Consider the following 23,535-nt stretch of genomic DNA (forward strand, 5'->3'; position numbering starts at 1 on the left):
ACTTTATATTTGCTACCACTATGAGTGTTTCTTTCCATTTTTTTTCAAATTGAAAGTTATCGTTAATAGTTGATATTTGTTATAGGTTACTATTATAAAATTGGACATCTTAGTTTGTGTTTGGAAAAAACTAATGAGGATTGACTTAGATGAGTTTTTATTAGGAAAACCAATTAAAATCGAACTGATCCAATGATATATATGTATATGGATTAGGTTGGATTGTCGGGTTGTATTATTATTATTTTTTGTTTCTAAATTTTAATGCTTGTAAATGGAAATCATCAACCATAAATCGAATATGTTTTGCATCAAGTTAAATAGAAAGAAAAAAAAAACTCTCGGAACTCAAGATTGTTTAACTTTTATTAAATAAATAAATGATAATAATATATAATACATATTTATTAATTCATTTATATTTATTATATTAATTCGGGTCGGGTTGGGTTGAACCGAATTTTTCAACCCTCCAACCTGCAACCCAACCCATATAATATGGGCTAGGTAGTCTAGGTTGTCGGGTTGGTCGGGTTATTCTTACACACCTACGAAGTATAGTAAAATTGAATTAAAATGTTTACAAATATATCACTAAATGATATTTTTGTTATATTTAAAAATATTTTTAGCACTTTGTTACTTAAAACAATTAACTTTTCTAAAAACTTTATTGAGAGGCGTTTAGGCGCCAACTTGCCTCGGATGAAGTGAGTTACTATGTCTTTATCATTTGTAAATACTATAATAGACACATCTATAATATATATATATATATTTTTAAACCATATTCTCTTCTTATTTGCAAATAAGATGCACATTAAACGCATACTATATCATTACCAATTACTATGTATTTGATCTAAGAAATTATGAAGGAGGAGTCGGAAACTTTACTCGTTGGATGGTACAAAAGTTGGTAGGTTCCACCACTAAAAAAAAAAGATGTTCAAACTAAGAAATTATGAAGTTTAGAAAATTGTAATTTTATAAAGCTCACAATACAGAGTAAAAAGTTGAAAAGATATAAAATTGGAGGTTTTTTAGTGGTGGGATCCATCAAATCCTTGGTTTGAACAAAGAATGGTATTCACAACTTCTTGACCCAAACACTCTATGGAAAGTATTTGGGGCAATTAAGTTGGTTATTATAGTTTGGAGGTTATATAGAGTAATATGGTAGCTAGTAAGTTATAATTACATGTATTAAGTTGGCGTACATACTATTTTAGTTTAAGATAGTAAGTTACCATCTTCCACACTGTGTTTAGTTCAAGAAGTTGTGAACACCACGTGGTGTCGCTATATAATATAATTTGTTCGACGACTCACTTGAAATGAGGACGAAACAAGTGTTTTGTTTTATATGTATATACATAATTAATTTTAGACATGTTTTAAAAATTGAATGACTGTGAATTGTGGTCCGCAAGCTAAAGGTGTGGGGGATAGCACTCTCTACTCCCCAACAGAAACCCTTTTATAAACAAACCTACATTTGCTTTCTTCTCTCAACAAACACAAACATATCTCCATTTTTCTCCTCATCTCTTTCTCGAACCTAAGTAATATATAATACCCATTTTTGGGTATACCATGACGGTTTGAAAAGATGAAAACTCTCTCCATGGGTAAAATTTTTGTATACTTCTTTCCTTTCCTTATTCGTTTTCCTCATGCATTTTGTCATGGTGGCCTCTTTTTTTAAGTTCAAATATTACTTTGTCTAGTTCGGGTCCTTTTAGTTTTGGTTTATGTTTGTCGTTCTAGTTTTAAAAATGTGAACTTTATTTGGTTTGGGTAGTTCATCTTTGTTCCTCTACCCCTAAAACGGTTCGTTTTGGTCATTTGGGTGGACGTTATAATCTCAACTTTGGTTCATTATATTGTGATCCTTACTTTCAACTTTTGATTCATTTTGGTCGTTCAACTTCAAAATATGGTCAACTTAATCCCTTGAAAAATGAAAATGAAGTGAACAAAATGCTATGAGCGAACCAAAATGAATAAACTCAAAGTTACAAAGATCAAAATGAACATTTTTAAGGGATTTTTAAAATTAACTACAGTTAAAGTATAGAGACCAAAATGAACCAAAATAAAAAAAAATAGACCATGTTTGAATGGTCTTTTTAAATGCTTTTAATTTTATCTTGAAAATGAAATAAGGTATGATTATTATGATTATAACGGTTTGTCGTTGTTTTTCTAACTATTATAACCAACAATTGATTGGTAATACTCTATTTTAATTTTTTCTTTATTATATTGTTTATTATTTTCTACTTATCATTTCTTTCTCTATTTGTTACAACGTTTCCTATTTTTTAATTGGAGCAAAGTACTATACATCCCAAATACATAGTAGTATAATTAAAATAGTTTGCACCTCCAACACACATACTATTATAACATGGAGACTACAATAATTAATAACCAACTCAATGCCTCAAATAGATAGAGACCCAAAATAAAACCAAACACAAAAATAATAATAAGTTAAAAAAAAAAACACTTTTCGTCTTACTAAAACCATGACTTTATTAAAGTTGAGAGACTAAATCATTAGTCTTTCGAAAAAGTTTAAGGACCAAAAGGATTTTTTAACCTACATGTTACAAAAGAGCTGCTTGAGAGTGACTTGATACGTCTAAATGTTGTCGTTTCAACGTATTTGTTTGGTATTTTCATGGAGGCAGCAAAAGCAGTAGTCTTGGGAGGATTATTGCTCCTGTGGAAGCAGTTCTGTTCGATGTAGATGGAACATTGTGTGATTCAGATCCACTCCATTTTTATGCCTTCCAAGAAATGCTTCAAGAGGTTAGTTAGTTCTTTTAAGCATAGTGTTCCACAACCTGCAGCCTCACCTTAGATTATGGAATATTTTCTCAAAACGGTAGAAAATAAAAGATTGGAACAAAGGACTCTAATTGTTAAGTAAACATATGATGAGATAATTTACAGATTGGTTTCAAATGGTGGGATTCCAATTGACGAGGAGTTTTACATTAAAAATATTGCTGGCAAGAACAATGCCGATATTACCCAAACACTGTTCCCGAACGATGTCGAACGAGGTGCGAATTCTATCGATGAAAAGGAGGCTATGTTTAGGAGGTAATAAAATATTTATCTTCATATATACCTTAAAATATTTGTCACCGTAGGTTTTGATTGAGACAACATATAACTAATGAACTTAACATAAGGATCTAAAATTTTCAAAACCAAGTCGAAGTAATTACTAATCTAATTATCCTAATTTTCTAAAAAAAGCATAAAACAAACCGTTTGCTATCATATAGTCAGTCAAGCTTTCTTCTTTTCGCTCACTAACTTACCTTTTCCCTTACCTTCCTTTTTCTTTTTCTTTACGATTCACGCACTTACGCATTTAAATCCCAAATCAACCAAAATCAACTTTTCCTTCCAAAATCTCAAATCAATTCAAATCCTCAATTCTTTCAAATAACCAAATCTACTTCTTCTAAAAATTTGGAATGTTGCACTTAATGTAACAGATTAGTTGTTGAACAATTAAAGCCTGTGAGTGGCTTGTGTAAAGTGAAGAAATGGGTCGAAGATCACGGATTGAAATGTGCTGCGGTTACGAATTCCTCTCGAATTAATGCCGAGCTCATGATCTCGATGCTCGGTCTTATGGATTTTTTCGAGACTATTATTATAGGTGATGAATGTGAGCATCCCAAACCACATCCAGAACCATACTTAAAGGCTTTGGAAGCACTCAAAGTGTCAAAGGATCACACTTTCATTTTTGAGGTCAGCCATCTTTTGATAGTGAAATTTTTTCTTTTCTCCCCATTGTTCGAAACTTGAAATCTTGAATGATTTGCTTTGCTAGGATTCTATAACAGGTATCAAAGCTGGAGTTGCAGCTGATATGCCTGTTGTTGGTATATCAATGAGAAAACCTGAGCAGTTGTTGATGCAAGCAAAACCTGCCCTCCTCGTAAAGGACTACAACGATTCGAAATTGTGGACAGCTTTGGACGAACTAGTTATGAGAGGAGATACCATTACAAATGCATGACCATCAATATCAGTGTAAAGTATCGAGGAAATGGTCTATCAATTTATCCCTACTCTCTATCTAATATGCTTTTGGGTTAACTTATTTGTAGAAATAAACTTGTTATTGATCTTCAGCTTTAATCTGGGTCTTAATACCAATCCTATTACAATCAAAATACTGAATATAGGATGGTTAATTGATTAGGAAATGTCATTAAAATTAATGGCCCTGTAATATTTGCTTTCCTCGTATTTTTTTTATTTTTAACTTCACTTTATGGTGTGATATATTGTCTGCCTTATTATTTATCAAAATTTGCCTTTTCTTCCCTTGTGTCCAAAGGTTGAAAGCTCTACTGATTTATATAAATAAATGACTTCAATTGTTTGGAAATCACTAACACAAAAATATGTTTCCTATATTGTTATTACTAATTCAGTGTTGACCTCACTGCTCTAAAGCCTTTTTCTTTTTAATTATATAATTCATTCATCATGAAGTTCTCTAACTGTACTCCTACATAATATATGTCACATGTGTATATATATATATATATATATATAACATAAATATTATAGTAGAATGTGTATATCTATGGCGAGCAGAGACGTGTGAGGGTAGATATATAAGGTAGGTGAAAAGTAACATGTGGCTGACGATGAAGGCTGCTGCTGATCATATGATGCCAAATTCTCGTAACATTATTTGTTTTCTCTTTTTCTCCATAAAAATGACACTTCTAAGAATTTTCTTAGAATATTCCCCCAATTTTCATGGAAATTAATAATTATTAGTTTATTTATATTCAACCACCCATCACCTTTTGCATAAAGTAGAGTGATACCAACATCTTTTTCTTTCTTGCTTTTTGATCACTGCAACCATATGTTTAGGACATGGGTGCTCTTGGAAGTGATAGTTTGATAGACAATAATTTTAGAATAATTTTGTACGGTTGATTTTTAAACAATTAAGTTCAGGTTTGGTATCAAACTCTTAAGAGTGATTCCAAAAGTTAATTTAGAATTATCCAAATTACTCAAAATCTTATTTTCTGTTTGAGAAATAATTAGTTAATTAAATAATTATTATAAATATTTATTTCTATTTATTTTAAGGTTAAATTCTTATATGGATGATTGAATAAGGTGATGTTTATAGTAGATATAGAAAGAAAATTCAAAGTATATATAATTGTTTTTTTATTAACAATTTAAAATGACAGACAATGCATGTCATCTTTTGCTCAAATGTTTAAAATTAAAAAGAAAAAAGAATCGATCTCAAAGATAACTAACCAACAATATTAATATTTTAGTTCAATTCAAACACCATCTAAGCTTATGTGACTAGTTTTATGAGACATAAGTGCTTTTGAACGATTTGTTATTTGTGATAGAAGAAGAATAATGGTATGAGAATAACTTTCTCATTGAAGTGAAATCTAATGTACTGGATGTATTAAAGCTCTTAAAAAGGGAGACGTTTCGATGTGGAGATTGAAATTCTCCCTGAAGATATATATTTTTTTTAACATTGTTAATATTGTTGCTCATTTTTTGTTATAACACTCGAGAGGAGAATAAATATGTTCATGTCATTACAACTTTGACCTTCTCTCAACATTGCTCTTTGAATCGGAAAGAATCACATTGTGTTATTCTCCCTCTTTACCTTATTGTAGGGTGTCGGGTTGGTTATCAGTTGTATGATTAGCTAAAATGATTTTTTAAAAAGACACACCAAAATAAATGTTTTAGAAGTTTATAGATTGAATATAACATGAACATGAAAGTTCAAAGATCAAAATGGACATTTTAAAAGTTGAAGAACCACTTGAAAGTTCAAGAACTAAAATGTGATATTTCAATAGTCATACACCTCTATTTTTAAATATTAATGTAGTTCTATTCTTCCTTTTTAATTCGAACACATAGTTTTGATGGCGATACATTTATGACTTCTTCATCCCATATGATTTCCTTAGCTGAGTTACATTATAAAAAAGATTACTCTTAAACTTATTTTAGCATAAACTACACAAGTTCTTTCAAAAACATTTTATATGCGCATTCAAAATTACGATGAAAAAAATTACATTTTATTCATAAGATTTGAAGTTGATATCTATATACTTGATCTTTGAAATTTAAAAACTAAAATTTTACTTTCAATGTTGGAGAAATAGTTCTAAATGATCATTGAAGCTACATAGATCGTTAGTTGACGAACGTTTAAGTGACGTAGTTGTTAATGACTAGTTTTCTTGACAATTCAGTAATTTTATTAAAATCAATATCAATTTTTTGAACTAGATTGAGTATTTCCCTTTCACCATCATCTTCTTCAATCTTTGTCTGACAAACAACATTATCTTTATTGTTCAGCGACCAAATAGACATCACTTCAATTTTCATGAACTAAAAGTACATCTTATATTCGAACTATCAACAGAGTACAAAATGTCATACGTAATTGTAATTATAAACAATGTGATAATGAGAAAAAAAAAATAGATCACCTCATGTCTTTTTAAGCCACCTTTTTCATTCTATATTTTAAAGTATTTTTTTTACTCCACATATTATTTTGAAGCATTTAGAAAAGTCAAAAGATTATATTATAACTTTGAAAAGAATATTGGTATTTTTTAAAATAAAAGGTAAAGTTGTTGGCATGATTTTGTTTGAATATGAATATGAATATATGCACAAATTACAGAACAGATCCTCAAAGTAAAAAACAAGTCGCATCTGTGAGTTAGTCGCTGGTGGGTTCTCGTCCTCATGCTCCATACGCCTTTATAAACCTCCCATTTGCCTTGTTCTTCCAATACCCATCTCCATTTTTCCCGGTTCTCAATACCCATTTCATAAATTTCCCACATTTGAACACAAGCTTTCATCAATATCTGCCCACGATGACGGCTTCAAAAGATGAAATTTCAGTTGACAGGTAAATTCCCACCATGCAGATGCTATTTATTTGTTGATTGGGTGATTTGTTGTTTTCTATCTGAAACTTGTGTGTGATGTGTGATCGCAAATTATGAATGAATTTCCCTGATGCATTGTGATGGGGGCTTTTGTTGAGATTTGGGATTTGAAATTTGTGATTGCCTATTGATTTGTGCATCTGGATCTATTATTTCGAGGCTTCTGAAATTTGCGTCTGTAGTCTTGTGATTCTTCATGAATCCTGCTCATGTTGTTGCTTTGCTATACATTCATTTGAATCTTGAAGTTTCACTTTCAATTGTAAATGGGGTTCTACATTCTGGATTTGTGAAATTGAACCTTCCACTATGATGTTCTTGCACGTAAGTTTGTATTCAAATTGGAGAACCTAGAGATTGATTAAGATCATATACTTTTTAGGATGAAAAGAAGAGAACTCATTAATCTTGACTCATGAAGAAGATGCTAGTTTATCTTAGATCATTGTAGGGCCAAAATTTGATGGCCCACACCAGAAATTGCTTGTTGGGAGTATTATCCCTTTACCTGAAAACCCATTTGTCCCTTTGTTTTTCACCCTTTCAACGAATTTAGCCTTCCCATATACGAATGCTAGCTCATTGCTCTTGTTTATTTTGAGATTCATTTTTTAGGCTAAATTACCATTTTAGCTTGTACTTCGTTTCAATTTGATTATGATAGTTTTATAAGTTTCGATTTAGTTTATATAGTTTGGTTAAATCTCTCAAAACTTCGTTATGTTATGAGTCTTCCTTTACACGCAAACCCACATGTCCCTCCTTTTCTCGTATCATCAACCAACTTTCGGATATATCTCACACACTTAGGTGCGTGGAATGACTTTTTAGGTGATAAGAAACATTATTTCACTTAAAGACATTTATTCAAGCACTTTATGAGTGATTCTTAAAAACACACTTATTCAAGCACTTAAGAGTGATTCAAAACCTATATTAGATGTGAACTCATTGCCAATTTTTTGCCTCATCAAAAGAAAACATACTTGGTAAAATAGTATGTTCGAAACTTGAGGATGGAACAAAAGTTTGAGAGATTAAACCAAACCACTTTGGCTATATTGACAATTTTAAAACCATAGGGTGGTGAAACCAAACACAAACCAAAGGGACTAAAATGGTAATTTAAACCTAATCAATGTCTTTATCGAAAAATAGAAACGAAGAAAGAACACAGTCTACCTGGAAACCTTTAGTACAGGGAGAAAAACCATAGTATAGATGTTTTTTATTATTTTCTGATGATAATAAAGTTACAAAAATGGAATATTTATAGGCAACACGAGCCAAATTAAAATAATAAAAAATTAGGGCAAAATAGATCTAAACTACCCTTGGGCCTTCAACATTACTATTTCTAACAGTCTTAAAAGAAATAAATAGGAGCACGAGACAGAATCATTGTTTGTCATGACTCTCCTCGAGCACAAGTCCAACAAAGTCAACTGAACTTCTCTTAGATTTCCCTTGAGCTATTACTACTTTAAAAGATTTGGTTTGCCTGTGCTATTCTGTTTTCCTTATTCCTTGTATTTGTGGAGCCAGCAAAAGCTCTCTTGCCGCACTTGCACCTGCGGAAGCAGTTCTATTCGACGTAGATGGAACATTGTGTGATTCGGATCCGCTTCATTACTATGCCTTCCGTGAAATGCTTCAGGAGGTTAGTTCTATTTTGTATGCTTTGAAGGGAAAAGAAAATAGAGAGAAGTCTTCTTCTTTATTTATTGACTTGAATTTACAAAAACGAAAAAAAAATGAAAAAACAGATTACAACAAAGGGCTCCAACTGTTTGGTGTAACAAAGTTTTAAGAAGTGTTATAGGTGAGGCAGTAACAGATGCTGATATGATTTGCAGATTGGTTACAATGGTGGGGTTCCAATTGATGAGGAGTTTTTCATTAAAAATGTTGCCGGCAAACATAATGATGATATTGCCCGAGCATTGTTCCCTGATGATTTCGAAAGAGGTTTGAAATTTTGCGATGAGAAGGAGGCTATGTTTAGGAGGTAAGTCTTTCTCTTCATACCATAGAATGTCTTTATAGGTATGGTTGGTGACAATATAACTGAAAAACTTAATGCAACAGATTGGTCACCGAACAATTAAAGCCAGTGAATGGCTTGTATAAAGTGACGAAATGGATAGAAGACCGTGGATTGAAACGTGCTGCAGTTACAAATGCCCCTCGGCCGAATGCTGAGCTTATGATCTCAATACTTGGTCTTAAGGATTTTTTTGAGGCTATCATCATAGGAGGTGAATGTAAACATGCCAAACCACATCCAGAACCATATCTAAAGGCTTTGGAAGTACTCAAAGTGTCAAAGGAACACACTTTCATTTTTGAGGTCTGCCATCGTTTGGAAGTACAATTTTCTTTTCCCCAAAAGTTTGATGAGCTTGTTTAGAATCTAACTTCTTGACTCCTTTGCTTTGCTAGGATTCTGTATCAGGGATCAAAGCTGGAGTGGCAGCCGAGATGCCTGTCGTCGGTATAGCAACGAGAAATCCCGAGCAATTGTTGATGCAAGCAAAGCCTACCCTTGTCGTAAAGGACTACGATGATCCGAAATTGTGGGCAGCTTTGGACGAACTCGATAAGAGAGGAGGTACCGTTAAGAATGCATGATCATCGATGCATCATATTGATGAATTATTCTATCAATTCATTGCTACTCTCTATCTAATACTTTGAATAACTTAGCTGTAGAAATAAACCTGTCATTCTTCAGCCTTGGCTCTTAATACCAATCCTAATACAATCAAAATAAGATGGTTAATAGATTAGGGAAAGTCATTGGAAGGCCTATCGAACATATACAAGATTGCCACTATCAATTTTATTTTCTTCCAGTGATATATTACTTGTTGCTTTCCATGTATTTTTATTTTTAAAAGAGCTCACAACAATATAGGCTTAGGCTTGTGAGCTGTCGTAGTTTTGACTTTGAGTTTTCCTACGGCAGCAACTACAGTGTTTATTATTTCTTTCTCAAACTAAAGTAGTTTACATCTCACACAAATTATTATAACCCAAACTAACATATTCTACACCTAAAAAAATAAACAATTATAACCTAACTATAATAACCTATGAATGACCAACTTCTTGTTTCGATTAAATTTGAAATAATAACATTTAGATACAAATTGACCTTCCTCCAACTTGTTAACTATTTTATACCCATAGCCGTTTTGAATACTTTAATAGCATACATAAGATAATCTTACAACTTTTAGAATAATACGAGTAATTTTTAAACTTATGGGAAATTAGGTATATTTGTTATGGCATCAGCCAAAAGAAGTATTAACATTTTCTTTAAAGAAACATGGTTTGATAAGAAAATGGTAAATTTAGATTTGCAAAAATCTTATCAACCGAATGGACGTGGATTAAACAAACACAAGTAAAATATATCCTTTGAGAAAGAAAATATATAAGTGCTTTTACTTGAACTTTAATTTTTTATTTTCGAGACGTTGTAGACTAAAAATACATGGTCATTTAAAAGAACCTGTGTTTCCATAATGATGTATGTTTAGCTAAAGATACTTGTTTGTACGTGAGCTAGGCTCAACGATAGTTGGCAAAACCTCCCTTGCTAGTATTTGGAAGTTTGACTTCGCATCCCTAAATACGAGAAATCCATTTAACATCTCGAGTTTAGGAGGGAGACATGAAGAACTGAAACCATATCTAAATACTAGAAATCCTGAGAACATGAAAATATGATTAAGAAATGTTTAAAAGGATTAAAAGTTATTAACTATACCAATAATTTACATCTTTTTCAGTGACTCAATCGTAAAAGCTTCAAAGTTAAACGTGTTTAGTTAAGAGTAATCTTATGTTAGGCGATCTTCGAATAATTTTTCTTAAAATGCATGTGAGTGAGGAAAAAACATACTGAAAATACTCATGCTGTTTTGTGGAGACAACTTTTGCTCTTAGAAGCATTTAAGACAAGCAAACATTTAAAATATTGACAATGTGTCAATTTGTTGTTATTGAAATATGTATCCACTCTCAAAATAAAGTACACAATTCTCTAAAACGTCATTTGTGTTGAATAGTCGATAGCCGATTCCCGTTTGAAATATGAAATTTTGTTTTTTTTTCTTCAAATAGAAAAAAGGTTTAGAGATTTAAACCATATACTTTTTAACAACTAAGAAATGATATGTGTCAATTGAACAATGTTAGTATTGATTTGAGAAATCAAAGTTAATTAGTTACATATATATACTTAGACTTTGTACGAGTTTCATTTATCCTATATATTTAATGTAGATCATTAACGACCTCTTATTATAACAATCACAGGATGATGAATCGAACCTTCCAACTAAAAAAGGAATACATTTTTTAGTAACACACAAAATGAAATATCAAAATAGATAGTATACATTCACACCAGCGTTAAAGCCAAACTATCAAAAATAGAATATTCACAAAATATTTACATTTTTTAGAAAAATCAAGTGTAATGAATTTTGTGTTTTGTTTTATGAATTGTAAATAGTTTGTTAATTTTTTTCTATTTAAAAAAAAAAATCATTAGTTAAATTGTAGGAAAATTGCATCAGATGACAAAAAAAAAAAAAAAAAACTCATAGCACCTCTTTTTTGCATATTGCGAATATGACAAATATGATGACTATCAGACGATTAACAAAGGGTTATCATAGGGTTATAAGAGGGTTATTCGCTTTTAAATTTGTTACTTTTGCAATTTAAAAAATGTAGTGATATAGGTTCTATTATCATAATTTTTTTTTTTGCTATTTTTGCAAAGGTCCCTAAATTGTACTCTGAACATAAAAATGAATACAGGTTAATTACAACAAATCTAAAGTCATGCTGACATTAAATTAACAAATTGATCCGATGAAAATCTCACATAAAAAAGCCAAAAATGGTTATTGTTATTATTATTATAAGAAAAATGGTTGCATTTAAAACTAAGAAAAATTATAAAAAAAGTAAGACAAAATATTTATAAAATAAAGTAAAATTTCAGATTTTATCAATATTTAATAAATATTGATAGACGTTGATATGCTTCTATCAGTAACATTGATAGACAATAATAAAAGTTTATATTTGCACCTGTGATATTAATAGATTGTAATAAAAGTTTATAGATTTCTTTTGTTGATAGATTACAAAATATTGCTATAATTTGTAAATATATTTTATTTTATTTTACTATATTTATAAATGTTCCTAAAATCAATTAATTCAAAAATAAAATTTAAAGCAAAGAAGAAAGAAAAACAGAAAAGGGGACGCATCCGTTTATCTCCGTAGCCAAACACCGATTCCACGCGCCACACGTGCGCTCAAACTTGGTACAATAGTTACTCGACACGTAATAGTGGGACCACATGACTTTATCCAATCACTTTGGCGCGTGAACTTCAAAAACACTCCTTCAAATTATTTTTGTTATTATTATTATTATTATTATTATTATTATTATTATTATTTTTCAAAACTCTATTTTACATTTTCTCCCACTTCCTCCCTAAGTTTCTTTTTTTTCCTTTCCCCTCGTAATGCCATGCCAAACCCTAACCCTAATAATTCTAATACCGTTTCTACCAAACCTTCAACTCCAACCCCCTAAATCCTGATTCTTCATCTTCAATTTCTAATTGGCATTTCTATCATTGTTATTGCTCTTCAATTTCCATGGATTCGCAACAGAACAATTTGTTTGAAACAGCATCTCAGCCCGACACGGGTAACGATGCTTACACATTTCTTGAGTTCAACACACAGGGGGAAGACTTCGATTACCCTGAATTTCGCGACCCTATTAGGTCCCCTGTAGCGTGGCCGACTCCTTCTGATTCCTTAGCGGATCATACGGACCGTGGTGGCGGGTCCGATCACCAGTCTGATGCGTCTCCGGTTTCCGCTGCACCTGGAAGTGCCACGAAAGGACGGACTGGAGGAGGTTCGGGGAATACTGGCGGTAATAATCAAATGGTTGATGCATTGGCAGCCGGGATGAGTGGGTTGACGTTTGAGGATACTGGGGATGATGATAATTATGAGTTTGGGAAGGGGAATTTCACGGAGCATGCTTGTAGGTATTGTGGGGTGTCGAACCCGGCTTGTGTTGTGAGGTGTAATGTACCCGCGTGTCGTAAGTGGTTCTGCAATTCGCGAGGGAACACGTCTGGGTCGCATATTGTGAATCATCTGGTACGCTACTGTGTCGTTGTTATTTGTTTCGGCCTTTGTTCATCCCGCTTCGTTTTGGATAATTTTAAATATTACACATTTACTTTTTATTTTCTTTCGCGGAAATTTAATGAGGACCAATTGTCCGGTGAATGTTGAAGAACATGTGAAAGTGTTGTTCAATAGGCGTTTATATACTCTCCTATCAGGATTCGTTATACCTCATAAGGAAGTTGCGGACGTTCTGTCCTGATTAGCCTAGGTGAAATTGATATGAGAAAGGGCGTTGTTATATTTCTTTGATTTTTTGTAGCTTTTTCGGTTGAGCGAGTGGGGAATGCTTTTTGTACCACGTTGCATGTTTACGTTATTATGCTCTGCTGCAATATTTTTGGACTTTATAATATGATTGAATGAATCCTTATTCTTATACAGCGCTAGTAGTTAAATATTGGAAGGAAGATGCTTTTTTTCTTCTGTGGATGTAGATTGTAGAAAATAGCATATTTTATTTTTGATGGGATCTTGCCTTATTTTCTTATTAGGGAACTGTGGTTTTTGTACATAATAATTTTGGTTCTTGCTAAAGAGAAATTTTTATCAGAGAACTTACATTAGTTTTTCTGTTGAACAATACATGATGATTTTAGGTCCGGGCAAAGCATAAGGAAGTTTGTCTTCACAAAGACAGTCCACTGGGAGAAACAATTCTGGAGTGTTACAATTGTGGCTGCCGAAATGTATTCCTCCTTGGATTTATTTCTGCAAAGACGGAAAGTGTGGTTGTTCTACTCTGTAGGGAACCTTGCTTAAGTGTAAATGCTCTCAAGGATATGAATTGGGACTTGAGTCAGTGGTGCCCTCTCATTGATGATAGGTGCTTCTTGCAGTGGCTGGTTAAGGTTTGTGTATAGAATCTATTACATCTATAGCTTTGATATGTGGTAATATATGATGTATTCTCACTATCCTACAAACGTTTTGCTTTGTAGATTCCTTCTGAGCAAGAGCAGTTGAGGGCACGGCAAATTAGTGCACAACAAATAAATAAAATTGAGGAACTTTGGAAGACAAACCCAGATGCATCCCTTGAAGATCTTGAAAAACCTGGTGTGGATGATGAACCACAGCCTGTAGCATTGAAATATGAAGATGCTTATCAGGTGGGCTTGTATCTAAACCGTCAGTTAGTGGCTATCATGGCAAAGTTGCACTTTACATTGATGCTGGTGTATTAACAAGGTGGCATTTTGTCTTTCCTGTTACAGTATCAAAATGTATTTGCACCTCTTATCAAGCTTGAAGCTGACTACGATAAAGTATTGTACCAAGCTCCTTATCTCATTTACCTTTCTGTTCTTCTATTTTTTTAAATATTTCAATTAGGTCTTGAACTATATCTAACCTCACGATTCCATAATTGTACCTTTCCTTGATTATTATTATTATTTTATTTAAATGAATGGTGTAATATCATATTAACTTTTCCTTTGAAATATTTGTATAATACCGTGCTCCATTTTTATAATAGATGATGAAAGATCTTATTAATTTTTTTTTATAATAGATGATGAAAGAATCTCAGAGCAAGGATAATGTCACTGTACGTTGGGACATTGGCCTTAACAAGAAGAGGATAGCTTATTTTGTCTTTCCAAAGGTACTTGGAGTATTTATTATTTGTTAAAAGGACACTTCAATTGGCTCCTTTTTTTCCTTGATTTTTAAAGCTGCATGGTTTGTTGGTATAGGAGGACAATGAATTGCGTCTTGTACCTGGAGATGAGTTGAGGTTGCGTTATTCTGGTGATGCAGCTCATCCAGCTTGGCATTCTGTTGGTCATGTGGTAGGTGCCTTTGTTTTTTGGGATGAGAAACCTAACTTTCCTGGAGAAATATGAAAGAACTAACAATGGCATGCTAGAAAGTAGCCCAACAAAAAGAATCCCTTAAATAGTTGTGGGTTAAAATCTTTTGAGGGCTGCCTACATGAGTACTGCTTATTTTCTATTGGACAGTTCTTATTTTTCAAAATACTGGTGAGTAAGCTGCCGGTGGTTTTTTGTGATGCAAAATAATCAGGAAGAAAAAAAACTGGATATAATTAGTTTGCTCTGTTAAATTCACAGCTGAAGTGCTTGATATTTTTGCAGTTGAAGTATTTTAGTGATTATTGTACGTTGAGAAATTAAATTGTCTCGCGAATTGGTAATGATTGTATCGTATTGACATAATCTTGTTTTGCCATGTTAGATCAAGCTGACTGCACAGGAAGAGGTTGCACTTGAGCTTCGTGCAAGCCAGGTAGCACCCAATTTTGGTGGTTATTTATTATTAACTTTTGTTGGGTTAAGTTGTTTGTTAAGGATTGTTTTGTCTTTTGGTGTATAGGGGGTCCCAGTTGATGTGGTCCATGGTTTTAGTGTTGATTTTGTGTGGAAGAGTACAAGCTTTGACCGAATGCAGGGAGCTATGAAGACATTTGCTGTTGACGAGACCAGTGTTAGTGGGTAAGAACTGTCTGCACTGTTTGGGGATAAGGAAATTAATTTTTATAACTCTATTTGGTGCAACGAGCCGAGCCTTCTTTAGGGTCCGGCGATAACACTTCCCCATTTTAGTAAATGTCCTAAGGAGATTGTATCTATAAGAAATGCTGCTTGATATGTGTATTCCAACAGACTATGACAATGAACTTTTTGATGTTTTATGTGCAGTTATATCTACCATCACTTATTAGGACATGAAGTGGAGGTCCAGATGGTCCGCAATACGCTTCCTCGTCGTTTTGGTGCTCCTGGCCTCCCTGAGCTCAATGCATCTCAAGTATGCTCTTAGAAATAAAATACCTCAAGTTTGTCTAGATTTGAATTTCCTATGCTATATTGAGTTGTGAAATATATGTTTACCAATCACGGAATAAAATTATCTGATTCTTCTTTTAATGCAATTGAGATTCTGGAGCATTTTGTTTTTGGGGGAGTTCTTCTTGTGATATGGAATGGTTTGTAATTGGTGCTGGTTGTCTCTTCACTACTTCAATCAATATGTTCATATTCTTTTTGTGCTGCCATGTACTTATTTCTTTGTAGAAAGGTACCATTGCATTGTGTACACTGGATATGATAAGTGGGGGCTTTATTTTCCTTTCTTATGGGCAGTGCTAATATATCTCTTAAGATCCCTTATTCTTTTACATCATTTCATAGTTAGAGTGACCATTATTTTTTTCTGTTTATGAGAGTTGGGAATTATTCCAGGTTTCCAATCATGTTAATTATACAGAGGGATCTCCATAGTTTTTGCATGTCTTCTTATGATGCTATTGGTTGTTTTTTTAATCCTTTAGACAAACTTGGAACGGAAAGTTGATAGGATTTGTGTTGTGTTCCCCCTCTCCATCTTACTTTTACAAATTTGGCCTCAACTTTTCTATTGACATTTTTGAAAAATTTATTGTAGGTATTTGCTGTCAAAAGTGTTCTTCAGAAGCCAATAAGCTTGATTCAGGGACCTCCGGGCACTGGAAAAACTGTAACTTCTGCTGCCATTGTGTATCATATGGCCAAACAAGGCCAAGGGCAGGTCTCACTTCAAATACATTTTTCTAGTTCCCTTGTTAATCTTCATATCCAGCTTTCAGATTGTGAATGTAAGATGTTCATCCACTTGGCAGGTACTGGTCTGTGCCCCTAGTAATGTGGCTGTGGACCAGCTGGCAGAGAAGATAAGTGCAACTGGATTGAAGGTAATGAATTAGTATTTACTAGTTCCTCCTTGGTCTTCACATTGCCTCTTATGTTTGTCAGATGTATCATGTAACAGTTCGTTTCTTAAGTTCATCGTTTGGTATATCTAGTATGACTTTTTGTTGCTACTGTCTATTTGAGGCTATTGGAAGTATCATTCACAATTTCATGACTGCTTTCTGAATCAAGGTTGTTAGGCTATGTGCAAAATCAAGGGAAGCTGTAAGTTCTCCTGTGGAACACTTAACCCTTCATTATCAGGTATTTGATCATTGTATCTTGGGTCTTTATCTGCACTGAGTCTGTGACTAAGTGCTCATTTTCATGTTTTATCGTCAAGTCTGATGGATTGATCTATTAATAGGTTCGGCATCTTGACACATCGGAAAGAAGTGAACTTCATAAGTTGCAACAATTGAAAGATGAGCAAGGTGTGATTTGCTTTTTCTAACTAATGTTCTTATTAGGACATTCTTCATTCTCTGATTTCTCTGAAACATTTTGTCTATATGTATTCTTCTTGGAGCCCAATGAAATATCAAATAGTTTCATGTCTTTTTAGGCTTCAGTACCTCTCAGCTGCTTTTCCATTTCATGAAAAAGAGTGCGTAGTTGTGAATTTCCTTTTGACAATTTGATATTCTTAGGACTGGACTCAAGTGTTCTTTTTTCATTGTGCTCTACCTAAGTTGACAGTGAACAAAGGGATTCCGAAAATTTGGGATTTGATTAGATTTAGTTCTTTTTAAGGGTGTCTGTTAATAGTGTGTTTTGTTCTTATCAGCTTACTATTCTTGTGGATTGTGACCCATTTTTGTAATTGGGTGGGGGCTGGTTGTTTTTTGGGCTTCTTTTATGGTATGCCTTTGATATCCTATCATCTTTTCAATGGAAAGGTTGGTTACTTATATAAAGCAATGGGATTTTGAAAATTACTTGTCGGTTAGAGATTGAAAAGATGCTTCAAAAGAAGTTGTACAATGGATGTTAGTGCTTCCTGTCTACTTATCGCAATGAATATTATTGTTCCTTGGTGTATTTCTTGGTGAGCAGTTGTATTGGTTGGTGTGTTGACATTATTTCTCTTGTTTCATTTAAGATTCAGATGCTAGTTTGCTGTTTAATAATGCATACTCATTGTTTAACCAAACAGGGGAGTTGTCTAGCAGTGATGAGAAAAAATATAAGGCCCTTAAGAGAGCAACAGAGAGGGAAATTTCACAGAGTGCAGATGTTATTTGCTGCACATGTGTTGGTGCGGGAGACCCACGCTTGTCAAATTTTAGATTTCGTCAGGTTAGAGCAATATTGGCTGTTGTCATACTGATGTGAAATTGCAAATAACTTATAAACTTAAAGATTCTATCTTTGTGTAGGTTCTTATTGACGAGTCTACTCAGGCCACAGAACCTGAATGTCTCATTCCTCTTGTTCTTGGAGCAAAGCAGGCACGTGGAGTTTTCAATTCACGTCGTCATCTATTTAAATTGTGTTTATTTTCTCATACTGATTTTTTTTTTCTTGTTTTAGGCTGTTCTTGTTGGTGACCATTGCCAACTGGGACCTGTCATTATGTGTAAAAAAGCGGCACGTGCAGGGCTGGCTCAGTCGCTCTTTGAACGTCTTGTCCTTCTTGGTGTGAAGCCAATTAGATTGCAGGTATTACCAATGGTTTTTACTTGCATATGATTCAAGCGATGTATGAGAACAATTTCACCACATAAATTTAACCTACTTTGACATTTGTAATTTAAGTATTAGAATCCAACAATTATTACATTTTTTATATCTTGTTTTATTTTGCTATCAAAATAGTAATGCACATCCAATTGTCTCAGAATATGCTGATGCTATGGTTTCTCTCTTTTATTGTAGGTCCAATATCGAATGCACCCATCGCTTTCTGAATTTCCTTCTAACAGCTTCTATGAGGGCACACTACAAAATGGAGTTACCATCAACGAAAGGCAATCAACAGGCATCGACTTCCCATGGCCTGTTCCCAACCGTCCAATGTTCTTCTATGTTCAGGTATTTGTCTTTGGTTTTGTCAATAAGAGAGCAAAGAGACTGTCAAACTGTGGAGAGTGGGTCATAGTCTAGGAGCTACAAAACAATGAACAATCATAAACAATAGAAAAAATGAGTAATTAAAAGATCACAATTGATACTCTTGAAAGGAGTCCATGGCCCCATGGTTTGAGTTTGGAGATGTACGCATCCATTTTTTTTTTTTTTTGATAAAACTTGAATTGTGTGTATGTTCTAACTTGAATTCTCCAGAGTTTGTAAACTTTTAAACGTATGTTCTGTTGTTTAAGGGAAAAAAAAAAAGAAAAGAAACGGATGAAAGAATTCTTCAGTTTTGACATAGCATATGATCAGCTAACTTGCCTTTTCTCTGGTGTTTCTAAGTTGTATTTGTCTTTAGTTGTGTTTGCATTCATGTTCTGAACTTTCACATCGAATATTTATAGATGGGACAAGAGGAGATAAGTGCCAGTGGAACTTCCTACCTAAATAGGACTGAGGCAGCAAATGTAGAAAAAATTGTGACCACTTTTTTAAGGAGTGGCGTAGTCCCTAGTCAGGTATATTGGTTGTAATCTTCCGTCGATAGAATGATATTTTCCCTCAATTTTTTTATGTCACTAACCTGATTACTACAGATTGGAGTTATCACACCGTATGAGGGGCAAAGAGCTTACATCGTTAACTATATGTCAAGAAATGGTGCTCTCAGACAGCAACTTTACAAAGAAATAGAGGTAATTTTGCTCATAAAGTGTTTGCCAATATCCTTGTTTCGTTTGTTGTTACTAGCTGCAATTCTGCCCTGTTTCTGTTAATAGGTTGCAAGCGTGGATTCATTTCAAGGAAGGGAAAAAGATTATATTATATTGTCATGTGTGAGGAGCAATGAACATCAGGTTGGTTACATTTTCTGGTGTAGTTGCTTTGTATTTTTAACTGAAATCATATATGCAACTTTGTCCTGTTCTTCCCTTTGGTTCTCTCTCCCTGTACGGAGGATAACGTATGAAGTATAGTACCATCGTGTCATCCATCTGTGCTTGAAATTGGTTCTGTAGGAGGTTCTCATATAAATATATTCTTTTATACAAGGTTTGTTTATATGCTTATTGGTAAAAAAGTTGTTAACTTTGTACCTTTTTACGTTAGCCTTTTTTATCATCTATCTCCAATTCACTTGAAAACTTAAAAAATGCACACTTGCTGATGCTGTACACATATCCTAGAATGCAACGGCCCAGACTTTAAGGTGTTTGACATTTTACTTGCCTTGTGCAATATTTATTTTGTGTGTTATTCTTCTCATATCTTTTCCAAATAAAGTTATAATTTCAGAGTTACTGAAAAGGCCTATTCCTTTTAGGGCATTGGATTTCTTAATGATCCTCGCAGGCTCAATGTGGCTTTAACACGAGCTCGATATGGTATCGTCATACTAGGAAACCCAAAGGTTTTGAGCAAACAACCACTGTGGAATAGCTTATTGACGCATTACAAGGTATTTTATATGAATTAGTGATTTATTGTGACTCACTTCAGTTGAGATCCCTGATTTATTATGTGATATGCTTTCATCTTTTGTTTATATCCTAAGCATTTGCTGTATTTCTGGCTTACTATACTACTATCAATGTCTGGTAGGAACATGAGTGCTTGGTTGAGGGCCCCTTGAATAACTTGAAACAAAGCATGATTCAATTTCAGAAGCCTAAAAAGGTAGACCACTGGATGGAAGAGATTTGGGGTAGAGGGAGGACTTTTAAATTATATTGTTTTTTATTGGTTACTTTTATGGTTCAGATATACAATGATCGACGTCTTTTCTTTGCTGGTGGGCCTGGAGTTGTGCAAAATGATAATTTTGGACCTGTTGCCCCATCCGGCCCTAATGCTGATAGAAGAAGTAGTCGTGGTAGAGGTATGTTTTTCATCCCTGACATCTAACCATTTTCATGAGTTCCCGACTTTGTTTTGCAGAAGTTCTTAAGGACACATGTGGCGTATTTTATTTGATCACTCAAATCACTTAATTCAGGTTCGTACTTTCCTCCTCACCTGCCGAATGGCGCCCAAAAGCCTGGTGTGCATGCATCTGGTTATCCCATGCCTCGAGTTCCCCTCCCCTCATTTCACGGCGGTCCCCCACAGCCATACGCAATTCCAACTCGTGGAGCTGTACATGGACCAGTTGGTGCTGTTCCTCATGTTCCTCAACCAGGAAGTAGGGGTTTCGGGGCAGGGCGGGGAAATGCAGGTGCTCCTATTGGGAGTCAGCTTCCAAATCAGCAAGGCTCTCAACAAAATATTGGAAATCTCGGTTCCACTTTTAACTTTCCTGGTTTGGAGAGTCCCAATAGCCAACCATCAGTGGGTGGTCCGTTGTCCCAACTTGGGTTTGTTAACAACGTGTGTATCTTTTCTCCCTCTCACTATCCACCTTGACGGTTACCTTATGTACTAAAACTCTAAAGTATCTTTCTTTGTTCAACCAATAGATGCCTGTTCAGCCACCTACTCAAACATTTCGCGATGGGTACTCCATGGGGGGAATTTCCCAGGTACTTATGGGTGTATGATATGTTTAGCTTTGCGATGTTTATCCATGATCTACTTTTCTCAAGTAATGTTGATGATTGTAATCAGGACTTCTTGGGCGATGACTTTAAAAGCCAGGGATCGCATGTTCCTTATAATGTCACTGATTTCTCCACTCAGGTACCCAAAAACCTAATTCTTTTTTTAGATCGTGCCCGCGTGTCAAATTTTTCTTATTTGATTCCTTGCATTAGTGCGCAAGTTCAATACTGAGTATATAAGTTGGATTCCTTTTGTTTTTGTTTGTGGCTAATGGTGGATGTATCCAGTCAACTATTAACGTTCTCTTTTGGTTTATCCTTAGGCATCTCAAACTGGTTATCCCATTGACTACGTTGGTCAAGGAGGGCAGGGTGGCTTTCCAGGGAGCTTCCTGAACCAGAATTCTCAATCTGGATATTCCCGTTTTGGAGCAGGAAATGATTTCATGTCACAGGTTTTCTACTATTCTTTCTCCTTTCTTCTTGGCTTTATTTCAGAAGGTTTCCATTGACATTTAATCCCCATCTATCCCACAGGATTACATGAACCATGGTTCACAAGGTTTATTTACTCAAGTTGGTTTCAGCGATCCCTCACTAGATGAAGCATCCCAAAGTCACTACAATGTGACCAATGCAAACCCACTACAGTCTCAGGTTTCTCTTAATGCTCTGCAGATTTCGAATGTCAAATTTTTCTGAATGTTAGGGTGTGGGAACACTTGGCTTATTATAGCTTTTCACTTGATCAATTTTTTCTTTTGTTGGGGGGAGGGGGAGGGTGCATCATTTTAATCCTTTGGTTGCCTTTTTTTTGTTGCTGAAAAAGGAAATGATACTTTTACAGCAGGGCATGATGAATTCTCTCTACTCCCAGCCCTTTGCACATTACAATACACAGCCCTCAACCCTGCAGGCCCCACCACAGCAGCAGCCTCAGCAGGGACAGAGCTCCCAAAATCAGAAAATTCACTTTAGTGGTTGAGAGAGTGTGTAGGATTCACAGCGGTGATGGGTAGTCTTTGCATCCGGCAACTTGGTGTGTGCTATCTGTATGCAACTGTCTGTCTACCTCTTGGTTGAAGAAAAAACCTTGCCATTTTTTGGTGAATATGATTATTCTATCCACAACAAATTGTTGGTAACATGTGATTTGGCAATCCATTAATAACTCAAAGAGTGGACAAAAGACGAAAGGCACGTCTTTCAGCAAAACAAGGGCTGCACATCCAGGGCTGAGAAAGAAAAGAAAACCCATAAATTCCTACTTGAGGTTTTTGTGTTAATGAATAAAACTACGAAATGTTATTTTGTGCAACGGAGCACTCCATGGCACGGTTTCGGCGGAAGGGTTCCATAATATGTAGGATCAGCTACATTTTGTGTGATATAACTCGGGCAACTGATTCCATTTTTTTTAGAAAAAATACCGAAGCAGACAGCAATCAAATGGACATTTTTGTACAGCAGCAGCTGGTGAAAGTTGCCTTATCATCATCCTTTCACACCTCCCCGTGACATGTACCTTTGTACTCTGCTTTATCATTTCATCAAGTAGAGGATGGCCATAGACACTATAGGAATTATTATATATTTATTTTCTTTTGCTTAGTGATTGCTGCTACCACCCCCACACAGGAATGAATGTATTTTGAATATGGTATATATATGTCATCTTTGGGCTTGTTAGAGTGAATTGTATACATCACATACTCAGCTCTCTACCTTGATGTCTCCATTTTTAGTGCCATTTTGTTTCAAGTCATCTTCTTCGAAGGATAGGCTATATGGAAATGAAATATCGAGAAGGCCATCGAACAGTTTTATCTTCTATCTTGCTTGCCAATTTCCTTCCTTTTTTTTCTTTTTTTTCATTTTTTAATGTTTATTACTTTTGATGTTTCTGAGCTTTGAAACTTGAATTTCTATTCATTACGAAACTATCTT

The 23,535-nt window shown here is 34.3% G+C and overlaps 3 protein-coding genes across 4 annotated transcripts; all 3 read left to right on the forward strand.

The window, feature by feature from the left end:
* The first annotated feature begins 3,343 nt into the window (after positions 1–3,343).
* Positions 3,344–4,361, forward strand: LOC103490816 (haloacid dehalogenase-like hydrolase domain-containing protein Sgpp). The gene is made up of 2 exons (XM_051086439.1): positions 3,344–3,783; positions 3,866–4,361. The coding sequence occupies exons 1-2, from the start codon at positions 3,640–3,642 to the stop codon at positions 4,052–4,054; spliced, it is 333 nt and encodes a 110-aa protein (XP_050942396.1). The 5' UTR covers positions 3,344–3,639; the 3' UTR covers positions 4,055–4,361.
* A 2,368-nt stretch (positions 4,362–6,729) lies between these two features.
* LOC103490819 (haloacid dehalogenase-like hydrolase domain-containing protein Sgpp) lies at positions 6,730–9,909 on the forward strand. The gene is made up of 5 exons (XM_008450525.3): positions 6,730–6,991; positions 8,577–8,691; positions 8,888–9,039; positions 9,120–9,381; positions 9,474–9,909. The coding sequence occupies exons 1-5, from the start codon at positions 6,957–6,959 to the stop codon at positions 9,660–9,662; spliced, it is 753 nt and encodes a 250-aa protein (XP_008448747.2). The 5' UTR covers positions 6,730–6,956; the 3' UTR covers positions 9,663–9,909.
* Positions 9,910–12,547: 2,638 nt separating this feature from the next.
* LOC103490818 (regulator of nonsense transcripts 1 homolog) lies at positions 12,548–23,419 on the forward strand. Of its 2 annotated transcripts, none has more exons than XM_008450524.3 (29): positions 12,548–13,250; positions 13,880–14,131; positions 14,222–14,392; positions 14,498–14,548; positions 14,797–14,889; positions 14,981–15,076; positions 15,483–15,533; positions 15,621–15,739; positions 15,947–16,055; positions 16,692–16,814; positions 16,906–16,977; positions 17,168–17,239; positions 17,343–17,409; positions 18,132–18,274; positions 18,355–18,426; positions 18,509–18,637; positions 18,854–19,009; positions 19,456–19,569; positions 19,648–19,746; positions 19,831–19,908; positions 20,376–20,510; positions 20,654–20,728; positions 20,813–20,930; positions 21,048–21,418; positions 21,508–21,570; positions 21,656–21,727; positions 21,912–22,043; positions 22,126–22,245; positions 22,439–23,419. In XM_008450524.3, exons 1-29 carry the CDS (start codon positions 12,732–12,734, stop codon positions 22,571–22,573), a joined length of 3,807 nt encoding a protein of 1,268 aa, XP_008448746.2. In that variant the 5' UTR covers positions 12,548–12,731; the 3' UTR covers positions 22,574–23,419. The 2 variants fall into 2 exon arrangements, with proteins under 2 accessions (XP_008448746.2, XP_050942397.1); XM_051086440.1 differs by having other exon boundaries at positions 12,549–13,250; positions 22,436–23,419.
* The last annotated feature ends 116 nt before the right edge of the window (positions 23,420–23,535 follow it).

This window comes from Cucumis melo, chromosome 6, assembly GCF_025177605.1.
Source record: "Cucumis melo cultivar AY chromosome 6, USDA_Cmelo_AY_1.0, whole genome shotgun sequence".
NCBI classification, from domain to species: domain Eukaryota; kingdom Viridiplantae; phylum Streptophyta; class Magnoliopsida; order Cucurbitales; family Cucurbitaceae; genus Cucumis; species Cucumis melo.